At 35.9% G+C, this 25049-nt stretch overlaps 1 protein-coding gene and 1 long non-coding RNA gene across 3 annotated transcripts; one reads left to right on the top strand and one right to left on the bottom strand.

The window, feature by feature from the left end:
* Positions 1-1722: 1722 nt before the first annotated feature.
* On the top strand, positions 1723-17967 carry marchf1 (membrane-associated ring finger (C3HC4) 1). Of its 2 annotated transcripts, none has more exons than XM_059551914.1 (8): positions 1723-1908; positions 2099-2317; positions 9994-10044; positions 10144-10223; positions 11484-12140; positions 12221-12401; positions 15724-15871; positions 17634-17967. In XM_059551914.1, the coding sequence occupies exons 2-8, from the start codon at positions 2228-2230 to the stop codon at positions 17948-17950; spliced, it is 1524 nt and encodes a 507-aa protein (XP_059407897.1). In that variant the 5' UTR covers positions 1723-1908; positions 2099-2227; the 3' UTR covers positions 17951-17967. The 2 variants fall into 2 exon arrangements, with proteins under 2 accessions (XP_059407897.1, XP_059407899.1); XM_059551916.1 differs by having other exon boundaries at positions 1725-1908; positions 17667-17967.
* Positions 17968-21235: 3268 nt separating this feature from the next.
* On the bottom strand, positions 21236-23655 carry LOC132141805 (uncharacterized). The gene is made up of 5 exons (XR_009433926.1): positions 23525-23655; positions 23381-23445; positions 23217-23347; positions 21630-21684; positions 21236-21261 (listed from the first exon to the last, which is right to left on the bottom strand). It is a non-coding gene; the product is annotated as an uncharacterized LOC132141805 (long non-coding RNA).
* Positions 23656-25049: the final 1394 nt, after the last annotated feature.

The raw sequence follows: 25049 nt of genomic DNA, 5'->3' as shown, positions 1-25049 counted from the left end.
ATATACTGTGAATTTTCCCTGAACAAGTAAATAAATAAATTAAATCGTATAAATAAACATAGTATATATTAATGCAGTGCAGCATATAGGAGAGACAGGTGAAATTTTTTATTTCTTTAATTTTTTTTTACCCCATAACTCACCTACTGTACGTGTTGTAAAATTTCAAATCCACCTTCAATATATTAGTTAAATAATTAAATGCTTTACAATTTGAATAACTGTATAAAACAAAGTTCCCTCGCCATATTTTAGACTAGTAATTTAGCAGTTACTTTATTTAATCGAGCATGTTTTAACAAAAATGTATCAGGTTCTTATTTTTTCATTTTTTACAAACAATATAAAAAAGACAACTTGCCTGAAATAAATATACTTGACTAATCAAGTTGACACCACAAGAATTTCCTCAGTGAAAATTGACTTTGATGTCTTTTGATTATGTTTATGGATTATTTAATGGGTTTTTCCACTTTCTTTGTTTTAGTCTTTGTATCTCACCAAACAGTCAGTTTAGGTGTATTCGATATCAACCGTGACCAGCATTGACAGGGTTACAGTTAGGGGCAGCAATCAAACTGAATGCAAGTTCACTTTTAGTTATTTCAGTTATTTTATAGTTAGTTTTTCATAACTATACCAAGCACAACCAAATCTAACCCTGGATTAATGTGTCTTATCTCGACCTTTGCATGTTCACGTTCTTGAAAAAAAGAGACGTGTTTTGTTTTTAATAGCCTCTTGAGGGCATTTAACGTAACAAACTCATCACAATCAGACATAAGTGGACAGCCTTGAGGTATGATAAAAAAAGATGGGAGAGAAAAGGTATGTTTGTTTGTAATAATGTGGGAGAGAAATGGCTCCCTCCTATGTGCAATTTATGAAAATGAGTTCCAGGTTTGATTTTACTTTAGGTTTATGTAATTGATTGAAATTATCTCTTGAATCTCTCAGTATATCTTCTTCTAAGTATGATAGTAGTTTTAAATCCAGGTTCAATTAAGCACTACTAACAGGCTTTTGTGCTATAGTTATGTATCTTACAGGCTCCTTTATTTGTTTTATGGGTTGGTAATCAGATGTGAGTAGTCAGGTTAAGAGATTTCACACTGTATATTTGTAAAGCCTGGGTTAATGTTCTTATTTGCATTTGTATGAGTCAAAATGATTGGACAATAATAGTGTGTGAAAAGAATGTGACCTGTTTTTGTAGACACTAGAAGTTACACACTTTGTGTGCATTTATGTTTATCATGACCTACACACCCTTTTATACTTAAAGATGTGCTTTTATACAAATGTTAATGTTTATATATATATATTTTTATACACACCTTTTTTTTACATGTGAGTGTTGGACCGGATATTTAAGAAAAAACAACAATCAAGCCTCAGAGAGCATCCCAGCATGCGCCTCATGAAAAAGCAAATGCAGTTTTGGTCTGTTCAAAAATTGTTTGTCCTCTACATAATTGCCATACTTGGGAATTGCTATTATTATAAATGTGGAAAGTTTTAAAGAAAGAGTAAGTGTGTCCAGAATGATGTTGAATACACAAAATACATACATGTACATACATGCTGAGAAAGAGTAGCTCTCATCAACTGTTTGTATAAATTGAACATTTAACATCAACTGTTACCAGCTAGTTTGTTCTGTCCAGTGTTCATGTGTGTGTGTGTGTGTGTGTGTGTGTGTGTGTGTGTGTGTTCCAGTAGCCGAGGTTGTGTGCAGCCCCTGGGGTTGTAAGCTGATTAGCTGGCTGCTCCATCCCACGCTGCTTCTGGAGGGAGGAGATTTAGAGCTATTATAACCACTAAGTCCTCTCTGCTATATGTTTACAGGTCAGGTTAACAGACGTGCACACACATATCTACAAACTGAGGCATCACTGCAGCTCTCAGGTAGAGTAGAATTTAAATGAGCTCTTTCTGTCTCTCTCTCTCTGTCACAGATAACACAGGTAGAATGAGAGAGGTTGGCTTCAGCTTTTTTTGGGATGTGACGACCAGCTCTCTGGATGTTTCTCAGTAGCAGCTTAAGTAGAAGATTTCACCCAGGATACTTAACCTGATTTCATGCATGTGTCTGTAGGAGCGCGTGTACGAACTCTGGAGCGGGTCATATTTTTTGTTTCCATGCCGACCCTCAGGAGGGCGTGAGTCTGTTGTCTTTAGTGGGCTGAAGGCAGCAAGGTATCCCGCAGTCCTGAACACTGCTAGCATGCCTGTGCATCAGATATCAGTCGTGCCCATCGCCAAAGAGACCGCCAAAAGCTCTAGCCGGAATAGAGACAAGAGTAAAGAGAATGAGGCAAGTACAGACATTTAAAACAGAGAATCTGTGATATATGTGGAGTTTTCATAACAAATACCATAGTTTGTTGTTGATGATGAAGATGTAGCCATCCATAATTTTCCATATGGTTATTATAGTCTGTTAGAACATTTGTATTGCACAATAATACATTTTCATTATGGTTACTGTTGCACAAGTTCTAAGTTGTGAGTATTATCCTATAATGACATTTCTGATATTTAGTTTGCATGAATCGGTAAGATTTACTGTAAGTGCCAAAGCAAGCAAATTCTTCTGCTTTAATTTTCAGAATTGAGGATAAAAAAATGACTCAATCTAAACAGAAATATAGCCTAGAGCAGGAGCTGGACGATGTTGTATTGGCAAAGAAATTGCTGCTATAAATAGAACAGTATATATTTCAGCCTCTTCAGGGTCATTGGCATTTCTTTCAAGTATATTGTAAATCAAAAAAAGCTTTTCCAACGAATCACTGTAGCATGTTTGCAGTTAAGTTAGCTTCAACGGTGTGAATGTTTGTAATATCCAGGACCTTTTTTTTTTTTTTTCAATGTGTGAGAATTATTGTTAGGCAGTCTGTTTGCTGACAGCTTGATGCATATCATACACAAACATGTCAGGTGCTGTCTAAAATCACAGCTCCAATCATTTTGAGGAACTGATCTTTGCATTTGCCAAATTTTTGCATGTTTGTGGCACCAAATATGAAATATATTTAGAGTTTTGTTTTAGAGGCTTAGTAGTACCATGAGCATAGCTGAATATTATTATGTCTGTGAAATAATCACCATTTATCACTTTTTTTGTGGATTGACAGAAATTATGAATATTATCTAATTGTCGAAAAATTTCTTTGAGGTGTTTTCTGCATCTGTCTGGCCACTGGTGCTGATGGGCAATTATTTAATGCCTTTTCCACAGTGATCTTTATTGTGACTTTAGATGTACTTGCCCCTTAAATGGTATAAACAAAACATGTTCCATGTTGTCATGTCATGTGTAGATGTCTGGCTAAGCAAAGCTATCTTCAGTATGTTTTGGCTGACCATGCCCCACAGGAAGTTTAAAATCATTTGTCTTTGAATCATTTAGATTTGCATGTCCTGAATGAAATACCATGCCTGAATTTGGGCCAAATCTAATAACTGGCTCCCTTACAATTCATTAGGATGCATTTATATTGACTTGACCACACCCCACAGGAAGTTAAAATGGAATTAAAGGACTAGAATTCATTGAAGTATAATTCAGAAATTCAACATTCGTTAAAATCTGAGGTACATGGACACTTAATAAAAATTAAGACTTTTAAAATATTTTAAACTTTAAGTGAAGGCATTGCGAAGCCATCATTCAAAGTTCATTTCAGAGTCTTGACTAACCTCCCTTTTTAGGCCAAAATTAAACTCATTGCAGTTGTTCAAATTCAGGAATTGAACTGCAATATTAAATGCATTCTCAGTTCAATTTGGATGCAATAAAAAAAAAGACAAATCACTAAATTCAATTCACTAAAGAATTACTGAAATTATATAGAAAACAAAATATGCATGGATGGCATTTGCAAGTGTATTTCAGCTGTTCAAACTCAGATAATTGCAGAAAATTGTAGGAAAAAAGAAAAGCTAGAAGTTTAAGAAAGAAAATATGTGTGGTGTTTTGTGTAAAAGTTACCACCATGCTAGTGTGTTGCTTGGCGGTTGCTAAGGTATTGTGGTTTTTATGTCATTGTAATAAAGTCGATATGGTGTTTGCCGTCCCTAAGGCAAAAGAGCAAGTATCTGAGATATTCTGGCCACTAAATATGACTCGCGGGAGTCTAATCCACTGCATTCTCTGCTGGAGCTGTCACCTTCCAACACTCTTTAACACACATACTCAAACACATATGCACATTCACTTGGCAACATGAAGGGTACTAAATGGGCTCCCCTGGAGGATTGTCATGACCTTTGATCTTTAAAAATGGATGCTGCGTTGTTAAAGAGAGGAAGTGTCTACTACTTATTATAAAGTACATTATTTGTCAAAATGTAGGGGTTGTAAGATATGGTTCTGCTTTTGAAAGCCTTTTATGCTTATTTATTTAATAAAAAATACAGTAAAACAGTGATATTTATATGTATATGAATATTACTGTTCTGGTTAGTGTTCTGACACACCTTTTAGAGCTTATGAAAATGGAAATTACTCAGTAGCTGCTATTCTGTAGAAACATTCTTGTGAAGTACCTGTTAGTGTAAGGGAGACAATTCTAGTGAAATTGCTATCTCTTTATAATTGAATTCTTCTATTTATCATTTTCATGGCAAGAACACTGTCAGTGTCACCTGTTTTTTTGTGTTAGAAGTGTATTGTATAACTTTGAACAGGTGTGTATCTGAAACTCTTGTAGACAGATGAGTGCATATGCATAACAGTTGTCTGTTGGAGTGTCTTGAATAAGTCTTTACAGTCGTCTTGTTAACCATTTCAAAATACTGAACCGGCAAAATATAGTATCTGTGCTACTATCTGGGTAGATGTTTGTGATTCCGTGTGAGTTGTAGTTTGTGACCAGGTGTATCTCATCAGCACATTATCCCATGATGCACCTGTGACTATAGTTAGCTTTTGAATGGCAGCCAGGGCTTTAATCTTGGTCAGTGATTGGCTGCAGGCACACTGTCACAACACAAACACAAACCACAAGGGATGGTCACCATTGTATGTGCACCTGCATACGTAAGTGTGTTTGGATCCAACACTGACAGGCTTATCTATAAAATAACAGCTGTTCTGACGCAGAATCATGAGTCTAGACTCTTGTTATTGTACTAGGCTGAACTCCAGATGGCAGAGCTAGAAAACACTACCTCAGACAAAGATGTGAGTAGGATCTTATGGGAAAACTGTGTGAATCCAATACCCTGTGTATCTAAATGAATGCATGACCAGAGATAGACCAACCGCTCACAGATTATACCTCAGAGAAGCAGCTAGAGTTAATCCAAATAAACATGCTTGTGTGCTCTTACCTCGGCCTTTGGAGCAAGCAGAAGTGCTCGGCAGATTGGTAGCTCATAAAACATACAGGAGTGAATTCATGGGTAAGTGAATGTCAGTTTGGATGTTTCTGGTTGTATTATTCTACATTGTTGTTTTGTGATTTGTGCATGTAATGCAGATAAGATTTTAGAGATGAAAGACCTTAATAATACTTAATAATACCTAATAATGCACACTAGGAAAATAATGATTAGTATTATAGCATAACTTTCTATATTTATATATTTCTACAATTATCTTGGCAGGTAAACTGATTTGGGGTAGGTAGTGACTGAAATTTTAAATCCATCTGTCTGAAGTCAATATATATATATAATTTCTTTTTGTTCAAATAAATAAAGCATTGATGAGCACAAGAGAGTCTGACCCCAGACCTGGTAGTATATGAAATGTCTAATTGTTGACCATTTATATTTTTGACAAATATAACTACTCTATACTATATTGTATATTAATACATCGAGTCTTTTAAACATTTCCTATTCAATTGGAACAATAAGGCATTAAGGTATTATAAAAATATTACACTGAAACATTTCTGCAAAGCTGCCCTGAAACAATGTGTATTGTTTAAAGAGCTTTACAAATAAAATAAAACTGAAACTGAACTTCCTTCTATAGAATGCACTGAGTCTGTATAAAGTATATGTTCTGTATTAGAGGTATTACACTGACTATTAAAAGTAAATCATAAATGGACATACATTTTACATTAAGTGTTATCACTTAAAATAAATGTTTTCTATTATCATATAAACTAAACTAAAATGTAGTTTATTCAGCATTTTCAGCATTGTTACTCCAGTTTTCCTAACATGTTGATTTGCTGCTCAAGAAATATTGCTTCTTAATATTAATGCATCCTTGCTCAATAAAAATGTTAATTTCTTTAAAAAAATAAAAAACGTCTTGCTGACCTCAAACTGACCCCATAAAAATAAATAAATAAATAAACAAACTTATTACAATTCATGGAATGTACCAGCAGCATTTGCTGAACTGTTAATCAAAATGACTTTATGTTTATTTTAAGCTGTCGTTTTGTTTTTATTGATATAACACATGCCTTTCCATTTTAATTTGACAATTCTGAGAGACAAACAATACTAATGACCTATGAACCTTGATCTTAGAACATTGACTTGATATTTGATCCTAACTAGCATTAAGGGTCAAGGCTAAAAAATATTTGTCTAGGACTTACTATTAGCCAGAAACTAGATTTTAGAATGTAGATCCATTCTGGTCAGCTTTTACTGTGACCTAGATTCTGTAAATTATTCATTTTCCAGACAGGAAAGTTTTAGGAGAAATGTGATCCTGGAGCACAAAAGCAGTCTTAAGTCGCTGGGGTATATTTTGAGCATTAGCCAAAAAAGCCATTGTATGGATCAAAATTATAGATTTTTATTTTATGCCAAAAATTATTGGGATATTGAGTAAAGATAATGTTCCATGAATATTTGATTAGTAATATGCATTGTTAAGAACTTCATTTGGACAACTTTATAGGTGATTTTATCAGTATTTAGAATTTTTTTTTTTTTGCACCCTCAGATTCCAGATTTTCAAATAGTTGTATCTCGACCAAATAATATCCTATCCTAACAAACCATACATCAATGGAAAGCTTATTTATTCAGTTTTAAGATGTGAATATCACATGAGAATCTCAATTTCAACTGGGTTTGTGGTCCAGGGTCACAAATGAGTCCTTCGGTGATAGATGCGGTTATAGGTTTGTTCTCGGATGGTGAAGCAGTACAGTATTATATGAGACATGAACCACCAGAAACCTGATATGACCTTAGTTAATGCTCCCTTTTAAAAAGCCTTCATTGAGATTTATATTAAGCTGCATTTGTTTAATAGGGCTCTGTAATAAGCAACCATACATACGCTATTTTGAATGCAACAGAAAATCTATAATTTGTGAAGTCAAACAGTCAAGAGAACTGTGATGCTGTTTATAAATGAGCTGACTGCATCCACAATGAGAAAATATCAATAAGAAGGTCATTTTACATGTGTTGTCGGAGTATAGAAATTCTAGACTAGAGGAATGAGCACTATTTTTCAGCGTGGAAGTCATGTTATCTTCAGTACAAAAGCTGAAGACTGGAAGGCTTTTATGTAGAAAGAGAATCCATTAAGTGCATTACACACCATAGTAAGTGTCTTGAATATAAATCTAAAGCCTGTGGAAAGCATCCAGGGGAGTAAATTTATTTGCTCAGATGTTGCTCCTTTATAGCCCATGGGCTTCATGGAGTTTTTAATTGTTTCATTCAAGTATCAGCATTATTTCAGATGGTTTTCCAAAAATGCCTTAGAAAAAATATATATATACATATGCTGTTGATGGAGTGGCAATATACAACTATAAAATGAATGTGAATTTGAAATGTGAAGGCTAGTGGTTTTTGAAAGTCTCTCAATCTCATTTAGCAGAAACATTTAAGATATTAAAGATAACTCATGTCTGATTTTCTTCCCTATGTTCTGTAAGTGAAGGTGTGAGTTGAAAACCACATTTGGTTGAGTGGGTGAACTCCACTGGTGGTGACTGTATTTCATGTGAGCGCAAACATGATTATCATGGTAATGATGTCAAACAATCATAAAACATGTTTAGAATAATATCATTTTCTCTCAGAGGATGCAGTTGCACCTGCATGCTGGCTAAAAGATACACTGCGGGTGTATAAAATATTTATGAGCTGATCAAATATTGGTGTCTGTTGGCTTTCGCATTAATAATTCACCGTGGTATAGTGTCGCTTCAGGAGAGAGACAACAGAGTTCAATATAAAAAAAGAAATTGTAAAATAAATAAATAAACAAATAAAACACTTAATAACAAACCAGTTAGGTCTACTGGTAACAAAATAAATTTACATTTTTCAAGTTGATGTTGTAGTTTCCATCATTATAGTCTGACTTGTTTTTCTGTATAAGCCTGATTTGCAAAATAATCATGTTTGTGCGCTTGCAACACCTTACATGCACTAGTATGGTGTTCTCAAACTGATAGCGATCCCCAGAGGATCATTTGTGTGTGTGCTTTAGCATGTTAGCTTGAAGGAAAGATAGTTAAGTTAATAATGGGCCAGGTGTGGACCAGAGAGAAAGGTGAACCCACCAAAAGCCCAGGAGGAGTCAGCTCTGCCTGAGGCACATGAAGACAATAAATTCTAATACAGATCAGTTTTCACAAAAGCCTGGCAAAACAAAGCATTCAGCATTTTTTAAAACAACTATCAAAGGTCAACAATTCTGTTGTGTGCCATTTGTATTTAATATTGATTTTGGACTTATTGTGGCTAAACCAGTACTGTGTAGACGATGATGAATAATGAATGAATGAATGAATTTTTTATTTTGCAAGTAATTTTTTCAAAAGTGATAATAATGTTATTACGGTTTCCCAAAAAAATATTATGCAGCACAACTGTTTTCAACATTCATAATAATTACCGGAAATGTTTCTTGAGCAGCAAATCAGTATATTAGAATGATTTCTGAAGATCATGTGACACTGAAGACTGGAGTGATGATGCTGAAAATACATCTTCGCATCACATTTCATTTTAAACTATATCACAATAGGAAATAGTTTAAAATAAATAAATAAATAAGAGACTTTATTTAAAAACATTACATATATATATATATATATATATATATATATATATATATATATATATATATATATATATATATATATATATATATATATATATATATTAAACTGGTTGCATATTCAGAGTGTAAAACCAATATTTAATTAGTCTGAGTTTGTTTTGTTATTGTATTATGCAAAAAATAAAATAAAAATTGTGATGGACATGCTATGCATTGTTCACACAACTGTTAAGAAAACATGAATTTAATTTTCATAATATGATGTATTTCTGAGTGAAAGGAAATTGAGGAAGGATATGGATCCAAGCCATATTAGAGTTTGCTAAAATAGATTTAGCTATTGGTTAACATCATCTAATAACTTGTTTGGCCAGTTTAGCGAAAGAGAAAGTGATTACATTATAATTAAAGATTACAAAGACAAATGTGTTTATTGTGAATAACATTCACAGTCAGACCAGGAACATGCATGAAGAAAATAAATAGGGTCAATTTTAATTTCATGTTGAGCTCTATACACTTGAGTGAGGACTTGAATGATTAGTCGTTTTTCATTAGTTACACATAGTGTATGTATCGCAGGTAGATGGGTCTTAGGACACTGCTGTTATTTTTAGTAATAGGATTGGTTTGTCTTAAAGCTGCAGTCACATTAAAGATCTGTTCTAACATGTGACAGAAATACTGCTGTAAAAGCCAACTTTTCTTTGTTGCTTTGTATGTTATGCTTGACAGCGCTTTTAATTTCTGCTCTACTAGCATCACCAAAATGAAAGTACCAAACAGGTTTCCCATATTAAACCAACGGACAAGCCACTGATTGAGCCTGAAACAGAGCAATGTTTCACATGGCTCATATAATTGATTGTATACTTTAAGCTGGGATAGGAGAAAGTATTTTATACTAAAAGTACTGAAAGTATGACTTCAGTGTGGATTAGAGAAAGCATATTACTAATCTTCTTTGTTTCCTTTAGGGTGAGAAAGCACCTGGGCGATCAGGAAGTCGATCCAGCAATATATCTAAGGTAACATACACACCCACACCCACGCCATCATTATTCAAAGCAGCCCTAACGACAAGTAAGTGTTTTGCACATGCATGTTATTGTGACCTGTTGTTTCAGGTGAGCACTTCCACCCCGGGAGCCGTGCTGAACAGCATCTCTCAAACGTCGGTTACACTCTCCTCCCAGGACATATGCAGGTGAGTGAGTGGTCATGGGCCGATGCTGCAGGATATCATGCTTGTGTTCGGTGCTTTGCTCATCTACATGTTCACACATCATGTGATTTTATGGAATGAGCTCTGGAAGGTCAGTGTCTTTGAAGGTATATGCGGTGGAGACCAAAAGTCTGAGATCACAAGTTTGCACTCTTTCTTTTTTCTGCTTAAAAGCGTAAAACAAGCAGACAGAAATTTTGATCAATGAAGATTATAATACAATAAATGTATTTAATTATAAATGAATGAAATTAAAAACTGCAAATAGTACAGTTTATAAAACAATTTGTATTCAATTCTGAAAAATTAAATTAAATAACAAATACAAAGTAAAATAATGTAATCTATAAAACAGTTTGTATTAAATTAAAAAGGCAAACTAGAATTGATTAGAATTGATCTAGAATTAAATCTAGAAACAATAATTAATTGATTAAATGTTTTGTATTAAATTATTCAATTTAAATTAAATTAAATTAAATTGTGAATTCAAAATAGAATAATATAATTTATAATACATTTTTGTTTTAAATTACATTAAGAATGCAAAATATGAATATATGAATATAATTATGTTTTAAACATTTGTATTAAATTAAATTAGAATGGGATAATATAATTTATAAAACATTTTGTATTCAGTTATGACATTTTAATTCAATTTCCGAATGGCAAATAGAATAATATTATTTATCAAACATATTGTATTAAATTAAATATTATGAGTGCAAAATATAATATGTCATGAATTTTTTTTCTAGTAAATTAAGAACAAATTAGCAAAATATAATTTGTTATAAAATATTTTGTTATTACTTTTAAATTAAATGATCAATGAAAATAGAATAATTTATAAATCAGTGTCTATTAAATTAATTTTAGAATGCAAAATAAATGAATTTGTTATGCACCATTTTGTATTGGAATGGAATAATTTAAATTAAATTCATTTAAATAAAAGTAATATCGCTAGTAGCCTTTTCTGTATGTACAAATCAATAGCTCTTGTAGGTATGTAAAAAGATTTGAATTTACATGTTTCGAATGCCACATTTTCTTTTTGATTTTCTGTATTAAAATAATTATTGAAGAACAGTGAATTGTAAGGAAATAAGGCCAATAATAAGTTCAATAGAGATTCAGTTTTTATTTGTCCATTATGTTTTCCACTCATCAGTCATTTCATGCTCTGTTGTGTCTTCTTCATCTTTTTGTTTTTATATGTGTGTATTTGTTGTGCAGCTCTAGTGGTCACACTAAACTTGAAGTAGATGGCTCAGATCAGACTACACCCGTCATGCCCATAAACCCTGCCTCCGACCCCGCCCCCACCGCAAAGCGGCAAGTCAAACGTCGTATCCGACGGCGAAGGGAGAGCACCGGGAATGTTGGGTGTGCCACAGAGTGCGTGGACCAACCGAGACATTCACTGTTGCACAGACAAACGCACACACACTCTGACTCGTCCTCAGAGGACGAGCAGCGCTGGAGAGAAGCTCGCTCCTGGAGTCGCCAGAAAGCGAGACGGAGACGCAGCAGCAGCCAACACACGAAAACGCATCCCCGTGAGGAACGAGAAACCACTAAGCTCATGTCTGTCAACTCAGATGGGGGACAGAAGGAGAACCAGGCACCGTTATGCAAGGGTCCCAACACCAGGGCCCACAAAAAGTTATCAAAAATGGAGAAGCGTGGGGACCAAAGCAAGGCAGCCACTCACAGAAAAGGCAATGAGCATAGTAATAGTGAGGAGGAAGAGCCTATTACAAAAACATATGAGGAAAGAGGTTCAGGAGACCCAGACATGTCTGTCCCATCCCCTTTTAAATGCAGTGTTCCCACTGATCATAATGGTGCCACGCAACAAGCATGCACTGATGATGAACTAGAGGTGTGCAGGTGAGAGAGAGAGCGAGGTAGAGATGGATGAGAGTCAGAGGGTGAACGAGCGAGACGCTGAGGTGTTTTCGTTTGTGCAGGATCTGTCACTGTGAAGGTGACGAGGAGTGTCCGCTCATCACACCTTGCCACTGTACGGGAAGTTTGCGTTTTGTGCACCAGGGGTGCCTGCACCAGTGGATCAAGAGCTCGGATACACGCTGCTGTGAGCTCTGCAAATATGACTTCATCATGGAGACGCACCTCAAACCTTTGCGCAAGGTAACACACACATACACACGTCTATCTAGATCTATCTATTATGCTATCAAATTTCAACAAAATTTTCCTTTATCCCTCTCATCTCAACATACAGTACTGTAAAAAAGTTTGGGTTCAATATTTTTTTTTTCTGATAAGAAATTAATACTTTTAATAAAACAGTAAAAACATTGTACTTCAAATAAATGCTGTTCGTTGGAACTTTTTATTCATCAAAGAATAAAAAATGATAATAAAAAAAATATGATCTGTTTTTACCATGACCATGACCATGTTCAAGCATAAGGGTGTCCATCAGTACACGTGGCACCAGGACACCCTAGGCCGTAGGTCGATGATCGACTTTGTGGTCGTTTCATCCGACCTCCGGCCGTATGTCTTGGACACTCGGGTGAAGAGAGGGGCGGAGCTGTCAACCGATCACCACCTGGTGGTGAGTTGGATCCAATGGCGGGGGAGGAAGCTGGACAGACTCGGCAGACCCAAACGTACTGTGAGGGTCTGCTGGGAACGTTTGGCCGAGTCTCCTGTCAGAGAGATCTTCAACTCCCACCTCCGGCAGAGCTTCGACCGGATCCCGAGGGAGGCTGGAGATATTGAGTCCGAGTGGACCATGTTCTCCACCTCCATTGTCGAAGCGGCCGCTCGGAGCTGTGGCCGTAAGGTTTCCGGTGCCTGTCGAGGTGGCAATCCCCGAACCCGGTGGTGGACACCGGAAGTAAGGGATGCCGTCAAGCTGAAGAAGGAGTCCTATCGGGCCTGGTTGGCTTGTGGGACTCCTGAGGCAGCTGACAGGTACCGGCAGGCCAAGCGGACTACAGCCCGGGTGGTTGTGGAGGCAAAAACTCGGGCCTGGGAGGAGTTCGGTGAGGCCATGGAGAAGGACTATCGGTCAGCCTCGAAGAGATTCTGGCAAACCGTCCGGCGCCTCAGGAGAGGGAAGCAGTGCCCTACCAACGCTGTTTACAGTAAAGGTGGGGAGCTGTTGACCTCAACTGGGGATGTCGTTGGACGGTGGAAGGAATACTTCGAGGATCTCCTCAATCCCGCTGTCACGTCTTCCATTGAGGAAGCAGAGGCTGAGGGCTCAGATGTGGACTCGTCCATCACCCAAGCTGAAGTCACCGAGGTAGTCAAGAAACTCCTCGGTGGCAAGGCACCGGGGGTGGATGAGATCCGCCCTGAGTACCTCAAGTCTCTGGATGTTGTGAGGCTGTCTTGGCTGACACGCCTCTGCAGCATCGCGTGGCAGTCGGGGACGGTGCCTCTGGGATGGCAGACCGGGGTGGTGGTCCCTCTTTTTAAGAAGGGGGACCGGAGGGTGTGTTCCAACTACAGGGGGATCACACTTCTCAGCCTCCCTGGGAAAGTCTATGCCAGGGTACTGGAGAGGAGAATCCGGCCGATAGTAGAACCTCGGATTCAGGAGGAACAGTGTGGTTTTCGTCCAGGCCGTGGAACACTGGACCAGCTCTATACCCTCTACAGGGTGCTGGAGGGTTCATGGGAGTTTGCCCAACCAGTCCACATGTGCTTTGTGGATTTGGAGAAGGCATTCGACTGTGTCCCTCGCGGCGGCCTGTGGAGGGTGCTCCGGGAGTATGGGGTCCGGGGCCCTTTGCTAAGGGCTATCCGGTCCCTGTACGACCGGAGCAGGAGCTTGGTTCGTATTGCCAGCAGTAAGTCAGACTTGTTTCCCGGTGCGTGTTGGACTCCGGCAGGGCTGCCCTTTGTCGCCGGTTCTGTTCATGATTTTTATGGACAGAATTTCTAGGCGCAGCCAGGGGCCGGAGGGGGTCAGGTTTGGTGACAACACGATTTCGTCTCTGCTCTTTGCGGATGATGTTGTCGTGTTGGCCTCATCAAGCCAGGACCTTCAGCATGCACTGGGACGGTTTGCAGCCGAGTGTGAAGCGGCTGGGATGAGAATCAGCACCTCCAAATCCGAGGCCATGGTCCTCAGTCGGAAAAGGGTGGCTTCCCCACTTCAGGTTGGTGGAGAGTTCCTGCCTCAAGTGGAGGAGTTTAAGTATCTTGGGGTCTTGTTCACGAGTGAGGGAAGGATGGAACGGGAGATTGACAGACGGATCGGTGCAGCTTCTGCAGTAATGCGGTCGATGTACCGGTCTGTCGTGGTGAAGAAAGAGCTGAGCCGCAAGACGAAGCTCTCGATTTACCGGTCAATCTACGTTCCTACTCTCACCTATGGTCATGAGCTTTGGGTCATGACCGAAAGGACAAGATCCCGGATACAGGCGGCCGAAATGAGCTTTCTCCGCAGGGTGGCTGGGCGATCCCTTAGAGATAGGGTGAGAAGCTCAGTCACCCGGGAGGAGCTCAGAGTAGAGCCGCTGCTCCTCCACATCGAGAGGGGTCAGCTGAGGTGGCTCGGGCATCTGTTCCGGATGCCTCCTGGACGCCTTCCCGGGAAGGTGTTCCGGGCGCGTCCCACTGGGAGGAGACTTGTTGAGCACGACAGACATTTTTCAAAAACATAAACAAATCTTACCAAACACAAACGGCTGTGTATATTCAAACAGTAAAACCAATGTTTAACTAGTTTCAAAAACATTTTTAAAAAAAATTCCAACCCTAAACCTTTGAATGGTAGTGTATGCATAAAATTTTAATTTGACCAGAATTTGACTCTTTATGATTATTTTTTAAGGTGTGTGATTTAAGCATCATAATGATGTAAATACATTAATATGCTACTATAAGCATGTTATTATAGGTCAGGCTTATGCAAAACTCAGTTGAACACAATATGTAATAGTTTACCATCTCTTGGTTTGGGCCTGAAAAACCTTCCATGAGATATTTCCCAATTCGAAGTATAAATGAAATATAATAGTATTCTGAACAAATATAATTGAAAAGCACATATAGTTTACGCCTTCATCCTTGCTTCTCATTACACCTTACTGTGCTGTTTCCTTAGCGACGCATGTAGAGCTGTACAATCTCTTTCAGTGACTTTCATCATTTTTAATCATATCTACAGAGCACAAAGCAATAATTTAAAAAGCAAACTAGTTCATTTATGCCCATAGCAGAAAAGACGATTGAGTTACACACCAACGTATAATGATTAGGGGGTCATTCAAGAAGGAGTATTTCATAATGAACAATAATAGTAGTTATGCTTGCCTTAGTAAACACTGCTAATAAAATAAACTCAGGGTTTATTGTGCAGATTACTCTGAATGTGGAAATATTGTGAAGGTCAGCGTGTACATGTAGCATGTAGTGCTGCCACATTGTGGCTAAAATAATAATTAGAGGAAGGCAGTGCATTCAAAAAGTCCTGTATCTTCTTTAGTGGGAAAAGCTACAGATGTCTACAAGCGAGCGGCGGAAGATCTTCTGCTCTGTGATGTTTCACCTGGCTGCTGTGGTGTGTGTCATCTGGTCACTTTATGTTCTGATTGACCGCACGACTGAAGAGATTCGCCAAGGCAAGAACAATGGTAAACACACTGACATGCATGGGTTTGGTGTTTGCAAGAGGACATGAGATGCAGTGCATTGTTATTCAGTATTGCTGTGTGATCCACTTATTATATCATTCAGTATAGTACAGCTGGAATGTTGTAATGGACAATCTGAATAAGAGGATAAAGAATCATCACAAAATATGTTTATAAAATCATGTACACACATGAAATGAAGGGGGGGGGGGAAGTTATGTTATTGTTAACTAAAATTAAAAATTAAACTACAATTAAAATAAACTTTTTAAATCTGAAAGTAAAAAATTATTAAAAATATTAATAAATACTTGTAATAAATAATAATATAATAAAACATCTGCTTAAGTTCAAATTCAACTACTTTAAGTGTAAAAACACACATTGTATTCAAGTTAAGCATCTTAGGTTGGTCAGCAGGTCAGAGACAGTTATTTAAGTTCTGATTCATATTTTTAATTAGAATTAATATAATATTGAATTGATTCATATAATATTTTGATTTCTTTTCCATTTTAATTGTAAAGTTTAAGTCATTTTGTTGTTTAAGTCATTTCTATTAGTTATTTTTTTAATTTCAAGTTAAACTAAATAAAAATGAGAATAATTGCCTTGAAAACCAAAAATAAATTAATAAATTATATATATATATATATATATATATATATATATATATATATATATATATATATATACAATTTGTATTTATTTTTAGTTAACTATAATAATCCTGATCTGAGCTTAATCTAATCTATTGTTTAACTTGAAATATTACTTTGCTGCCTTTCCAATGCACCAAAAACGACTAAAATGTTATTTATATAGAATCGAAGAATGTCCTGTTTTTGGTAAAAGAGCTGTTCAGTCAGGCTGACTTTTTGACTGTTTGATCATGGGTACCCTCCTTTTAAACAGTTTCATTTACACTATAGCAAATTTGTAGCACAATTTACATTTGAGGTATAATTTCACTGCATGTAATTTACGTTCTAAAAGTCTCATAGAACTCAACTTGAAAATCTATTGAATATGAAGCAGCAGTGATGTATAAAAAATTAATTCATCGTGGCCAGTAAGTGTCAGTGTGTAGTCCAAGTATAGCAGGAAAAAAATGACTTGCTGCACCATTAAATTCAATAGTATAGTTGTGTAATGCGTCAGTGTTTCAGTGGAAACCCTTGTATGGCCACGTCAGAAGCAATCCTGCTTCAGAGTAGCTCTAAGATAATATGTGACCCTGTGCAGCAAAACCAGTCTTAAGTGTCAATTGTTTCAAAACAGAGATTTATACATCATCTGAAGGCTGAATAAATAAGCTTTCCATTGATGTGTGGTTTGTTAGGAGGTCAATTGGTTGAGATACAACTATTTAAAAATCTGGAATCTGAGTGTGCAAAAAAAAAAAAAATCAAAATATTGAGAAAATCGCCTTTAAAGTTGTCCACATGAAGTCCTTAGCAATGCATATTACCAATCAAAAATGAAGTTTTGACATATTTACAGTATGGAATTCATATTCATCAGTCATTTCATGCTCTGTTGTGTCTTCTTCATCTTTTTGTATGGAATTAATGGAACATGATCTTTGCTTAATATCCTATTGATTTTTTGCATGAAAGAAAAATCTGTAAATTTGACTCATATACTGTATTTTTGGCTATTGCTACAAATATACTCCAGAGACTTAAGACTGGTTTTGTGCTCCAGGATCACATATAATATAGTGCTGTAATTCCATGCCATGCTGTCATTGCACACACAGCGTTGGTGCGTTTGTCCCCTCTCAATGCCGTAGGGGTGCTGGAGTGGCCGTTCTGGACCAAGCTCATCGTGGTGGCGGTTGGCTTTGCTGGAGGACTCATCTTCATGTACATTCAGTGCAAAGTCTACCTGCAGCTCTGGAGGAGGCTGAAGGCTTTCAACAGGATCATCTTTGTACAGGACTGCCCCGACACCGTCCGCAAAGGAGAGAACAGGCCGCCCCCTGTCATCCAGAGCAATGGCACGCATGGGGCAGAGGAGGTTTCTGCACCTCAGACACAAACTAACACAGGAGCAATTGAAATGACCCCTGTTTGACGATGGATGCTTGGTGCCCTGAGACTCAGTAGCTGAAAAGTTCAGGAAAGGGCTCCTGGTGGTGGATTTGACCAAAGTGATGTGATTTACATAAACAAAAGCACTTTTTATTTTTATTAGAGGGTTGGTAAGCTTATATAAGAAGTTTATATAGGGCTGTCAGATTATAACGAAAATTTTACAAAACATGTTGTAAAATCATTACCGCATTTAGTCATACCCCCAGTCCAAAAGTAAATAGTGTGATAAGGCATTTCCCTATTGTCTGAGCCATCTACGCTTAAACAACCTTCATGTTTTTTGTGTTTCTCCAGTCATATCATCCAGTCAAAGACTTATTAAAAAGGCAAGACACAATTTTTTTTCATTCACTGGTCTGTTTTTGTAGATTTTGTGCTATTTGTGTGTTTCAGACTAGTGTAAAGAAAACATCCAAAAGATGTTTTTATTATTATTATTATTGCACTTTATCTGTTTGCATCTTTAGATTTCAAACATCTTTCTCGTAAATAATTTTTTTTCATGCACCAAGTTTACAGTTTTATTTCTATCTATAGTATATTCTAAAGGGTTTTACTGAAGGGTTTGTTCATATATAATTTTCCTGATTTTACACATTTTATTCCTAAAAACATGGTGAAAATCTTTTTCTTACTGTTGACAGTATTTTCTGATTTTAAGTGAGTAAAACTTTTGGCTGTAATATGTCAGAAAATTTTCAACCTGTGCAAATTCAAACCTGTTTAATTACATTTAATTTGCATATTCAAACATAACATTTCAGGAATTTTTTTTTAAGTCAACAGGGGACGATTTGTGGTATCTATTAGTTAAAGGAACTGTTCCTCCCAAAATGAAAATCGACTCTCAGGCCAAGATGAGTTTGTTTTTTCCTCACTTACTCACCAGTGAATGGGTTCAAACAACAAAGTTAATTTATTTTATTTTTTTCAAATCTAATTAAGTTGTTGAATGAATTAATTGTTCTAATGAAGAAACAAACTTGGATGGTCTGAGAGCGAGTGCATTTTCATTTTTTGGATGAACTGTTTCTTTAAATGTTTTATCTTATTCATCTGTGGTGTCTAGCCTTAATTGATTGGCAGCCCTATTATATAGCTTACATATATTTCTCACTGGTCAGATGTAAAAATTCTTACATTCATAACATGTTCTGTAGTGATTTAGCTGTTCTCTGGCGTTTCGTAGATTAGAGAAAACTCTGTAACATATGAACGTAACGGGGACCAGAGGTGAACACGGCCGTTACAGCAGTCATTATTTAAAGGGATACTCCAGGACATTGCATGAATCAGAGGTAAAAATAAATATAGAAATACTTTTTAGTTTCTTGCACAGACCAATCGTTTTGTGTCTTTACACATCAATGTATTGTCACAAGCCGCAGGGTTTACTTTGGTTTTGTTTGTGTATGTTCTTTTTTTATTATTGTATGTTTTAGCCGTGATTCCCATCCACTTACATTTTAAGACTGATAGACTGCAATGGTTTGAGCTAAAAATCTCAGTTTGTGTTCAACTGAAGAAACAAAATCACCTACATATTGGATGCCCTGGGAGTAAGCAGATAACATCAAATTTTTTATTTTTGGGTGAACTATCCCTTTAAGTCACGGAAGCCAATCCTCTAGTACAGGGGGGTCAAAATCAATTCTGAGAGGGCTGGAGCCCTGCGTGCATAGTTTAGATACAACCCTAATTAAAAACGACTGATCCAACTAGTCAAGTCATTTAGGTTGTTTTTAAAACTACATGGTAGTGTGTTGGAACTAAACTCTGCCGGGCTCCGGCCCTCCACGAATTGAGTTTGACCTGCTCTAGAGCTTCGGCTCTTTCCTCAACTGTCCTTTCATCAGTCTGTTAAACTCTTGGATCAGGACCAGATCAGAAGAGTCACCTTACAATGAAATAGAATTACATTTATTTAAAGTCTTCAACAAACCAAAGATACAAGTTAAATTTACATTGATAAATAGCTTTTTAACAGTTTCTTAGTTTTCAGGGATCTGTATGAAGACCGGTTATAAATGTGTTTTTTTTTTTTTGACAGAAATGTTAGTTCTTGATATATTTCCTTTGTTTATAGTTTGTTTACAGTTGACAAAGAAGACACCATATATCCATATCCTGGTTAGCATAATTACACATTTTTATTTATATGGGAGATTCAATTTCAGATAGATATGGCAGATATTACAGGAAGTGTGTGTGTTTATATTAAGGTGTTCTTATATTTTAATATAACTATTAATAATTGAATTACTTTATTATCAAAAAATTACTGTTATTAATATAGTAAGTAAGTGTAAAAAAGACAAAGTGTTACCCATTCTTGGTTTATCTTGTTTTAATAGACATGTTTTGGCATGTTTATCTGTCTAAAAATAAATGTTAACTATGTTAACCAGGATGGCATTAAGTACAGGATCTATTTTTATTTTCTTTTTAAAAACTTGTGCAGCTTTTGAGGAGGTATGCTTTGAAGGGTTTGTGCAGAATAGTGTTTATTGATTTGTATACAGATTCAATATCCAGGTTTAGAGGTGAACATGTTTTGCCAAGTGTTATTCAGAAAGAATTCAGCAGATTTGACTTGTATTGTAATTTTCTGCAGTGGTGATTTTGATATATTAAAATAATTATTAAGCAAGCACACATAGTGCCATGGCAGGATCAAGAGTTTTAGTGATCAACATAAGTGTTCACAACTCAGATGCACATTATAAAAGAAACAATAAACCAGTGAATGTATCAAACGGTTTCAAAGTCTGTTTATTTATGAACTAATAATACCGTTACCTGAGAGAATAAGTAACATGCTTCTTCTCAACAACATATTTTTGCAAGAGGCTCAGTACACTCTGGCTACTATTAGGAAGCACTAGTAACACAAAGTAACGCCGTGCTCTTTCGGTCCTTACACAGCATGATGTCTATTCCTCTACAGTAATCTCACAGTACTATAGGTCTGCATCAGAATTCAGAGATGCATCTTGCTAATTCTCTTCTTCCATTTGTTTATCTTGTGAAACTGCAGACACAGTGCTATCAGAGCCTTTGGTCAATACCTTTCTCATCTTAATGTTGGGAAGTTTCTTGAGGTCACCGGTCCACTCTCTATCAAACAAATGTGGCTCAAGTTTAGACAGATTTGATACGTTAAGCATTGAAGCGTTGAACTTCACATCGCTAGTTACAGAAATTCTTTAAATCTGATGACTTGCTATAAAAAGTGTTACAGAACATACTTTTAAGCAGTTAATACCTTAAAGTTGATGATATCAGGGATTTCTGGAAGGTGAAAAAAGAGAGACAACTTCTAACCAAATACAGCGTGATGTTGCCTAAGGGTAACAAACACATTTTTTCCCTTACAAGAACATCATGCAAACAGAATGGAAATAAAGGGTTAATAATGAAGAATGACTTTAATTAAACCAATACAAATCTTTGCTTGGCTTGAGAAGGATGCACATTCTTGCTCTAATGTACTCACCTTGGAAAAGCATAATAAGCTATATATGTGTAGCTACATGTACATGCAGGAAACATTTTATAAAAGCATTCTCAGCACTGCTCATATAAACTTTTAAATGTAAGGAAGCAAAAAAAGATTAAGAAGACCTATACAAAAGTTCATGCGAACACTGGAAACATACCAAAGCCATAGCCTTCATAATGAGCTCTTTCTCTCTGTCAAACCGGTGAAGGTACCTGAGAAAGAGGACATGAACCGAGATGCCTGTTTTATTCTTATTCTTCTCAATTTACAGCATTTTCAACTAAATCGAGAACTTTACAAGTCAAAAAAACATTTGTTATAGGACGATCATACCTCTCGGTTATATTACAAGCATCTTGTTTGGTGTATTCTGACTTGTCAGGGTCCAGCTGGCTTTAGAACCACAAGAGTTCTTCACCTGCAGAAAATGAGTCAAGTGGCTTATAGGAATGTTATCATGATAAGGTTCTATCAAAGTTATGAACAAATGTTCTACAAGTACACGTTGAACACACGTTGATCACTCTGAACACTCGTTCAAAGTGATGTGGTCTTTAATAACGACCTCCCAAAATGTTAGCACAAAAACGTCATATGTATGAGTTTCGTGGAACATTATTCTGAAAGGTTTTAGTTGGACAGTCATCTAATGCCCCCCCCCCCGAATGTTACTATATCAGAGGACATCAGAGTAACATTCCTAAAATGTTTACAAAATGTTTCCACCAGCGGGCCCACTTGCTATTGCATGTTTTAAACAGTAATATCTTAGTCTGAATCTAAAGTAATCTTGACAAACTATATATCATTGGAAAGCTTAAAGACTGTAGTTTATTAATATGCAAGAAGAGTACTCATCAGAGTCAGAGAGTGTGTTCTGATCTTACTTTGAAATAGTGATGCATAGATGAAATCTATAGATGAAAAATCTTTTCCATGGAGAGTCTTCAAAAGATAAAATCCATTGTATTTCTTGAGAACAAAATATCTAGAAGTGTTTTTAATGTATAGAAAAACAGTAGAATAACCTTTTTTGATGCATTTTGAACTATAACACAAGTCCAGGGTTCTCGTACCATGTCTTTTATGGGTTTTTTGAGGTTGAATTGAAATCAAATACTGCCATACCGACCCTTAATACTTCTGATTGTGATGTCCACTTCATAAATATTGAGAAAAGTATGTAAAAACATGTTAAGGTCACTCACATCATTTATGGAAATGATGGCGCCCTTAAATGGTCACTAATGGGGTTTGATGGTCATCTAGTGAAAAAAGCTTGGTACTACGCCCAAACAAAATCTCACTTGAAAGCTCATTTTTTGAGATATCAACATAAAATTTGTAACATAACTTGTTCAGAATTTTAGTTTTGATTTCTAGCAGTTTTAGAGTAAAAATATAAATGTTTAAATTATTTTCATAAACTTAAACTTCCATAACTTTTTTTGTTATATAATCTTTATAACTTTTTTCACTTCTACAATAATCTGCCAAAAGCGTCTGCTTTAAAAAGAGACCAACCTTAAGTCTGTGTACTAAAGCATTCAAAATTTAAACCAGTTTAATTTGGAAATGTCATTTTCACGTCTATGCTCAAAAAGTGGAACCGACAATTAACAGGTTAAGTTAGATGGGGTATAACACACAAATATATTTTGACAAACCGGTCAACAACAAAAAAAAAAGCTTTCCGATTCCTTGCTAATGCAAAGACAGTGCAAAATAAAAATAAACTACTCACCAATCAAATTTAGCCGCTGTCCCTTTTCACCCTTTAACCCAGAAGTGATTTGAAGACATATTCCTTTTACAGGCGTAAAAGCATAAAAAGTAAAATTTTAGTGAATAAATGTAAAAGTGAAGTAGAAACGACTCATACTTTTCTTTCCGCTGTTGTTTGATGACAGCGCTTTTCTGCTGAATGGGTGAACAGTCTTCTCCACCTGTCCCTTCACTGTCGCTGCCTTCGGCTGAAGAGAGAATACTAGCTATTAAACACACCATTTAAAGTCATTTTTAATTAATTAAAGTTTCCAAACATAAACTTACCATATTTGTTGATATAAGTGAAAGTCTGTCTTTCACACGTGACGCACGGGGGACAGATTTGAGGCACGGACCGCTCAAAGCGGTTCGACGGTATTTTTGTTCCGTGTATTATTGACATTAGTCATACATTCCGGTGGAATATCGTGTCATATATCAATATTCTTTATTCACACGATGACATGATCAGACAATATTTTTTTGTAATGTATTTCTTACAAACGTGTAAAATGAATTCATGACAATGGAGTCAAGAAAAATCAATCTCGCTTTTGATACAAATGACTATTTAATATTGTTTTCATACTGCATTTTGTGCATGTAATATAATTCAATATGCCTGTTGTCAAATAAAACGATTTAGCCTTTAATCTGGATTTAGTGTTTTCGTTTTTCAGCCTGTCTCTCTAATTTTTTTTTTTTTTTTGGAATTTCTCTTTTTATTTTAATTTCATATTTTTTCATTAATGTATTTTCTAGTTATAAGGGTTATAATTCAATATTTTATAAAGAGAGGCAGAGAAAGAGATAAAGGTAACAATATGCATTGAACGAAAATTTCATATATTTAACCCATATACTCTACTGATATCATCCATTAATGTAAACCGAATGATATAATTTTAAATGGAAAAACAAGAACAAATAGAACTAATCAAAATGTTAATTTTTTATAATTTTACTACTGTACGGTTGTGTTTTATTTGCTTAAGCTGTTTTTTTATATATATAGTTTATACTGAATTGTACTTTTAATATAATTCAATATACATTGATTAAAAACAATTGAGCTTTCCCCCCCAATTTTTTTCTATTTCACTTTCTCTTTAATCGGTTGTGAGGACCACTCTGCTGTGGAGACCCCTGATAAAAGGGAGCAAGCCAAAGGAAGAGATAGAGCTATGGAAGCACATGGGTAGCGATATTCAATTTGCAATGTAATATGCAAAATGACAATGCAATATGTAAAATGACAATGCATTTCTGTATTTACATTTTCATTTTCCAATACATTTGTGCAATGTTTGGTGCAAAATGAAAATGAAAATTAAATTACATAATTTTCATTTGCCATTTCATACACCAGTTTTAATATGTAAAATGAAAACTAATTTTAACGCTTTATAAGTTGCAAAATTAAAATGAAAATGTATTACAGAAATGATTAGATATGTATAACATGTTCAAGCAAAAACTGTGGCAAAATTATAATTTAAATGCTATTTTTCTTAAATGCATTAACACTCACAGTCAAGACACTTACGCTTGCATTTTCATCAGAGAATCTATATTTATTTCCACTTCAATGTTATCCAAGGTTTTTATCAGTGGGACAATATTTATACAATACTATAACCTAGAAATAATTTAACGGGGTCTCTTGCAAGTCGCAGCAGCACGAATTATGTGGCCAGCATCATCTGATTCAAATATTATGCTAATTAACAGTGAGCGGTGGTTTAGACATTACAGTGCTTCACTCGCACTGACTCTTATTCTGCCTGAAAGAATGGAAAGACCGAGTTGA

Source organism: Carassius carassius, chromosome 6, assembly GCF_963082965.1.
Source record: "Carassius carassius chromosome 6, fCarCar2.1, whole genome shotgun sequence".
NCBI lineage: Eukaryota > Metazoa > Chordata > Actinopteri > Cypriniformes > Cyprinidae > Carassius > Carassius carassius.
Note: the sequence above shows the minus strand (reverse complement) of the source record. Positions and strands in the feature narration are given on the sequence as shown.

Bases quoted from the DNA above. Each gene is read 5' to 3' on its own strand.
- marchf1 (XM_059551914.1), top strand. From the start codon at position 2,228: ATGCCTGTGCATCAGATATCAGTCGTGCCCATCGCCAAAGAGACCGCC. The intron at 10,224-11,483 runs GTGAGTGAGTGG...TTTGTTGTGCAG, and splicing joins TCCTCCCAGGACATATGCAG to CTCTAGTGGTCACACTAAAC. The intron at 15,872-17,633 runs GTAAACACACTG...TTGCACACACAG, and splicing joins TCGCCAAGGCAAGAACAATG to CGTTGGTGCGTTTGTCCCCT.